Genomic DNA, 5,944 nt, shown 5'->3' with positions numbered 1-5,944 from the left:
AGGTGCTGAATTCCGGGATCCCTGGTGGGGGGGTTGAATTCCAGATGTGACCTCGGGATCCCGAGGGTGCCGAATTCCAGCTGTTCCCTCTCCCTGGAGGTGCCGAATTCCAGCCGTCCCCTCTCCCTGGGGATTTCGGAGGTGCCGAATTCCAGCTGTTCCCTCTCCCTGGAGGTGCCGAACTCCAGCTGTTCCCTCTCTTGGGATCCCGAGGGTGCCGAATTCCAGCTGTTCCCCCCCTGGAGGTGCCGAATTCCAGCTGTTCCCTCTCTCTGGAGGTGCCGAATTCCAGCTGTGATCTCCCCCTGGGGGTTTCAGAGGTGCCAAATTCCAGCTGTTCCTCTCTTGGGATCCCGGGGGTGCCAAATTCCAGCTGTGATCTTTCTCGGGATCCCGAGGGTGCCGAATTCCAGCTGTTCCCTCTCTCTGGAGGTGCCGAATTCCAGCTGTTCCCCCCCATGGGGATTTTGGAGGTGCCGAATTCCAGCCGTTCCCTCTCTCGGGATCCCGGGGGTGCAAATTCCAGCCGTTCCCTCTCCCTGGGGGTTTCAGAGGTGCCGAATTCCAGCCGTTCCCTCTCCCTGGAGGTGCCGAATTCCAGCTGTTCCCCCCCTGGAGGTGCCGAATTCCAGCCGTTCCCTCTCCCTGGGGGTTTCAGAGGTGCCGAATTCCAGCCGTCCCCTCTCCTGGGGATTTTGGAGGTGCCGAATTCCAGCTGTTCCCTCTCTCGGGATCCCGGGGGTGCCAAATTCCAGCTGTTCCCTCTCTTGGGATCCCGAGGGTGCCAAATTCCAGCCGTTCCCTCTCTCGGGATCCCGAGGGTGCCAAATTCCAGCTGTTCCCTCTCCCTGGAGGTGCCGAACTCCAGCCGTCCCCTCTCCCCTCCTCTCCCACCTCTCCCCGCTCCCCGGGGCCGCACCTCCGTGGCTCAAAGCGGAGCCCGGGGCCCCGCGGGGCTGCCCCGGGGCGGGGGTCCCGCAGCCCCTCAGGGCCGCAGGGGGCTGAGGGGCGCCGCGGCCCCCTTGAAGCAGGCGGACTCGTAGTGCTTGTTGAGATAGGACTTGAGGGCGAAGGTTTTGCTGCAGCGCTTGCACTTGAAGTGCTTGAAGGCCGAGTGCGTCTGCATGTGGGCGCGCAGGTTGGAGCGGTCGGCGAAGGCTTTGCCGCAGTGGGCGCAGCCGAAGGGTTTCTCGCCCGTGTGGGACCTCATGTGGCCCTGCAGCAGCCAGGGCCGGCTGAAGGCCTTGCCGCACACCTGGCACTTGTGCTTCAGGTCGTGGGTCAGCAGGTGCATGGCCATGGCCGGCATGGAGACGTACACCTTGCCGCAGGTGGGGCATTTCTTGGCCATCTTGCTGTCCAGGCTGCGGTGGGTCTGCTTGTGGCGGCTCAGGTTGGAGGAGGTGGCGTAGCTCTTGCCGCACTCGCCGCAGGTGTGGCGGGGCAGGTTCCTGGAGCTTCCTCCTCCTCCTCCTCCTCCTCCTCCCGCTCCGCTCGCCTTGCGCCGCGAGCGCCCGTCCGTGATGAAGAAGGCGTCCACGGCGTAGCCCTCGCTGACGGCGGCGTCGCCGTTGATGTACCCGCCGGCCATCCCCGAGTGGGGGCTGTCGGGGGGCTCCGAGTCCCCCGCGCCGAAGTCGCCGCGGCCGCCCGGGTACAGCGAGCCCGGGGACGGCACCTTGAGAGCGGCCTCGGGGTCCCCCGGGAAGGCCGAGGGAGCCATGAGGTCACCGATGTACCCTGGGGACAGCGCAGGGGACAGCGGTCAGAGGGGGGGCAGGGGGGAGTGGTTGTGTCCCTGCTTGTGTCCTCCTGTCTGTCCCCCCTGTCTGTCCCCCCTCTGTCTGTCCCTGCTTGTGTCTCCCTGTCTGTCCCCCCTCTGTCTGTCCCTGCTTGTGTCCCCTCTGTCTGTCCCCCTGTCTGTCCCTGCCTGTGTCCCCCTGTCTGTTCCTGCCTGTGTCACCCCCGTCTGTCCCTGCTTGTGTCCCCCTGTCTGTCCCCCTGTCTGTCCCCCCCCTGTCTGTCCCCCCTCTGTCTGTCCCTGCTTGTGTCCCCCTGTCTGTCCCCCCCTCTGTCTGTCTGTCCCTGCTTGTGTCCCCCTGTCTGTCCCCCCTCTGTCTGTCTGTCCCTGCTTGTGTCCCTCTGTCTGTCCCTGCTTGTGTCCTCCTGTCTGTCCCCCCCTCTCTGTCCCTGCTTGTGTCCCTCTGTCTGTCCCCCTGTCTGTCCCTGCTTGTGTCCCCCTGTCTGTCCCCCTGTCTGTCCCCCCTCTGTCTGTCCCTGCCTGTGTCCCACCTGTCTGTCCCTGCTTGTGTCCTCCTGTCTGGCCCTGCTTGTGTCCCCTCTGTCTGTCCTCTCTGTCTGTCCCTGTCCCTGTCCCCCTGTCTGTCCCCCCTCTGTCTGGCCCTGCTTGTGTCCCCCCTGTCTGTCCTCTCTGTCTGTCCCTGTCCCTGTCCCCCTGTCTGTCCCCCCTCTGTCTGTCCCTGCTTGTGTCCCCCTGTCTGTCCCCCCCTTTCTGGCTCTGCTTGTTTCCCCCCATGTCTGTCCCTGCCTGTGTCCCCCTGTCTGTCCCTGTCCCTGTCCCTTTTCCCATCCCTGTCCCCCTGCCCTTGCCCACCCCGATCCTGTCTGTCCCCCTGTCTGTCCCTCTGTCTGTCCCCCTGTCTGTCCCTGTCCCTGTCCCTTGTCCCATCCCTGTCCCCCTGCCCTTGCCCACCCCGACCCTGCCTGTCCCTCTCCTGTCCCCTCCCCCAGACCCCCCCAAAACCAACGCCCCGCACCCCAAAAACCCGCACACCCCCCACCCCCACCGCCCTCCCTGTCCCTGTCCCTGTCCCCATCCCTGTCCCTGTCCCCATCCCTGTCCCCATCCCTGTCCCCATCCCTGTCCCCTGTCCCCTGTCCCCATCCCTGTCCCTGTCCCCTGTCCCCTGTCCCCATCCCTGTCCCTGTCCCCTGTCCCTGTCCCCATCCCTGTCCCCTGTCCCTGTCCCCGCAGTCCCGGCCACTGTCCCTGTCCCTCTCCCCTGTCCCTGCAGTCCCTGTCCCTGTCCCCTGTCCCTGTCCCTCATCCCCGCAGTCCCTGTCCCTGTCCCCGCAGTCGCTGTCTCTTGTCCCTGTCCCCTCTCCCCTGTCCCTGTCCCCATCGCTGCCCTCAGTCCCCTCATCTCTTCCTCCCCTCGTCCTTGTCCCCGTCCCTGTCCCCGCAGTCCCCGTCCTCGGAGTCGCTGTCCCTTGTTCCTGTCCCTCATCCCCGCAGTCCCCATCCCTGTCCCCATCCCTGTCCCCATCCCTGTCCCCGCAGCTCCCGTCCCCCGTACCCGCAGTTCTCATCCCTGTCCCCGACCCTGTTCCTGTCCCCGCAGTCCCTGTCCCCGCAGCTCCTGTCCCCGTCCCTGTCGCCGCAGTCGCTGTCCCTTGTCCCCATCTCTGTCCTCGTCCCTTCCCGCAGTTCCCTCCTCCCTCCATCCCCGTCCCTTCCCGCATCGCTGCCGCTCTCTCTGTCCCTTCTCTTGTCCCTGTCCCCTGTCCCTTGTCACTGTCCCCGCAGCTCCTGTCCCTTGTCGCTGTCCCCGCAGCTCCTGTCCCTTGTCGCTGTCCCCGCAGTCCCTTGTCCCCATCCCCGTCCCTTCCCGCAGCTCCTGTCCCTTGTCGCTATCCCCTGTCCCCATCCCTGTCCCTTCCCGCATCGCTGCTGCTCTCTCTGTCCCTTGTCACTGTCCCCCATCCCTGTCCCTTGTCCCTGTCCCTTGTCCCTGTCCCCGCAGTCTCTTGTCCCCGTCCCTTCCCGCATCGCTGCCACTCTCTCTGTCTCTTGTCCCCGTCCCTTGTCCCCGTCCCTGTCCCTTGTCCCTGTCCCCGCAGCTCCTGTCTCCATCCCCATCCCTTCCCGCAGCTCCTGTCCCTTGTCCCTGTCCCTGTCCCTTGTCCCCATCCCCATCCCTTCCCGCAGCTCCTGTCCCTTGTCCCTGTCCCTGTCCCTTGTCCCCATCCCTTCCCGCAGCTCCTGTCCCTTGTCTCCATCCCCGCAGTCCCCGTCCCCATCCCCGTCCCTTCCCGCATCGCCGCCGCTCTCTCTGTCCCTTGTCCCCGTCCCTTCCCGCAGCTCCTGTCCCCCATCCCTGTCCCCGCTGTCCCTTGTCCCCGTCCCCGCAGTCCCTTGTCCCTGTCCCCATCCCCGTCCCCTCCCGCACCGTCGCCGCTCTCTCTGTCCCTTGTCCCCGTCCCTTGTCGCTGTCCCCGTCCCTCCTCCCGCATTCCCGGTGCCGCCGCCACCCCCGCTCCCCTCATTCCCGCATCCCCTCATCCCCTCATCCCCTCATTCCCGCATCCCCGCATTCCCTCATCCCCTCATCCCCTCATTCCCGCATCCCCGCATCCCCTCATCCCCGCATTCCCTCATCCCCTCATTCCCTCATCCCCTCATTCCCTCATTCCCGCATCCCCTCATGCCCGCATCCCCTCATCCCCTCATTCCCTCATTCCTTCATCCCCTCATCCCCTCATCCCCTCATCCCCTCATCCCCTCATTCCCTCATCCCCTCATCCCCTCATTCCCGCATCCCCTCATCCCCGCATCCCCTCATCCCCTCATCCCCTCATCCCCTCATCTCCTCATCCCTTCATCCCCTCATCCCCTCATCCCCTCATCCCCGCATTCCCGCATCCCCTCATCCCCTCATCCCCTCATCCCCTCATCCCCTCATCCCCTCATCCCCTCATCCCCTCATCCCCTCATCCCCTCATTCCCGCATCCCCTCATCCCCGCATCCCCTCATTCCCGCATTCCCGCATCCCCTCATTCCCGCATTCCCGCATTCCCGCATTCCCCTCCCGCCGCTGCCCCGCTCCCGCTCAAGGTCACGGCCGGGCCGGGCCCGGTGCGGCTGCGGCGGTTCCGCCGGTCCCGGTTACGCAACGCAGCCGCAGCCGCACCGGGCCCGGCCGGGGCCGGGGCCGCACAAAGGCCGGGACGGGGACAACGGCGGGGACAGCGGCGGGGACAACAACGGGGACAACAGCGGGGACAACAACGGGGACAACAGCGGGGACAACAACGGGGACAACGGCGGGGACAACGGCGGGGACAACGGCGGCGGGGACAAGGGGGGCTCCGCGCCGCCGCTGCCCTTGAACTTGGCTCCCGCAGACAAAGGGCAGAGCCGGCACCGGCCGCCCGCTCCGTGCCCCGGTTCTGCCCCGGTTCCTCCCCGGTTCTGCCCCGGTTCCGCCGCGGTTCCGCCCCGGTTCTGCCGCGTTTGGGCGCCGTTCCCCCGTGTGAGCGCGGCGGAATGCGGCGGTTCCCGGCCGGCTGCGGGGGGGCCCGGCGGGGCCCGGCGCTCGGTATTTACCCTTCTCGTGCAAACGGGAGCCGAAATCCGCCCGGGCGCGGCCGTAGGGAGCGTCCAGACCGGCGGGGAAATCATCGAGCTTCACCTTCTTCACCAGGAACGACCTGGGCATGGTTCCTCCGGGGACCGGGCCCGGCCCCGCCGCCACAAAGGGTCCCCCCCGGCCCGGGGGGTGCTGAACCGAGCTAGGGCTTTGTGCGGCGGGCGCGGCCGCCCAGCTCCGGGCCGGGGCCGCCCGCAGCCGCCGCCGCCGCCGCCGCCGCCGTGTCGGTGTCGGTGAGGCCGCGCCCGGCGGCTCCCGGACCCCCCCCGCGATCGGGCATGGACCGGCGGGGTCGGAACCGGCGCGGGGGGGTGAGGAGGGGGCGGCAGAACCCCCCCTCCCCGGTTCTCCGGGTGTCGGAAGCGGCGGGGGAAGGGGGGTCCCGGAGCGGCGGCGGCGGCGGCGGCGGCGGAGCCCGTTCAGCACCGCGGAGAGCGGCGGGGATGGGCCGGGGGGGGGAGGGCGGGGGGCGGCGGGGATGGGCGGGGGGCGGCGGGGTCGGGGGTGCGGGAGGGGGCGCGGGGCCCGGAGCTGTGAGCGCTCGGAACCGGCC

The 5,944-nt window shown here is 68.1% G+C and overlaps 1 protein-coding gene across 1 annotated transcript; it reads right to left on the bottom strand.

Annotated features, from left to right (window-relative positions):
* Positions 1–985: 985 nt before the first annotated feature.
* SCRT1 (scratch family transcriptional repressor 1) lies at positions 986–5,460 on the bottom strand. The gene is made up of 2 exons (XM_058828956.1): positions 5,349–5,460; positions 986–1,740 (listed from the first exon to the last, which is right to left on the bottom strand). The coding sequence occupies exons 1-2, from the start codon at positions 5,458–5,460 to the stop codon at positions 986–988; spliced, it is 867 nt and encodes a 288-aa protein (XP_058684939.1).
* Between the last annotated feature and the right edge of the window lie 484 nt (positions 5,461–5,944).

The sequence above is a fragment of the Poecile atricapillus genome, unplaced genomic scaffold (assembly GCF_030490865.1).
Source record: "Poecile atricapillus isolate bPoeAtr1 unplaced genomic scaffold, bPoeAtr1.hap1 scaffold_348, whole genome shotgun sequence".
In the NCBI taxonomy this organism is placed as follows: Eukaryota; Metazoa; Chordata; class Aves; order Passeriformes; family Paridae; genus Poecile; species Poecile atricapillus.
Note: the sequence above shows the minus strand (reverse complement) of the source record. Positions and strands in the feature narration are given on the sequence as shown.

Coding starts and splice junctions, on each gene's coding strand:
- SCRT1 (XM_058828956.1), bottom strand. CDS start 5,460: ATGCCCAGGTCGTTCCTGGTGAAGAAGGTGAAGCTCGATGATTTCCCC. Junction 1,741..5,348: donor CTCCCGTTTGCACGAGAAGG/GTAAATACCGAG, acceptor CGCTGTCCCCAG/GGTACATCGGTGACCTCATG.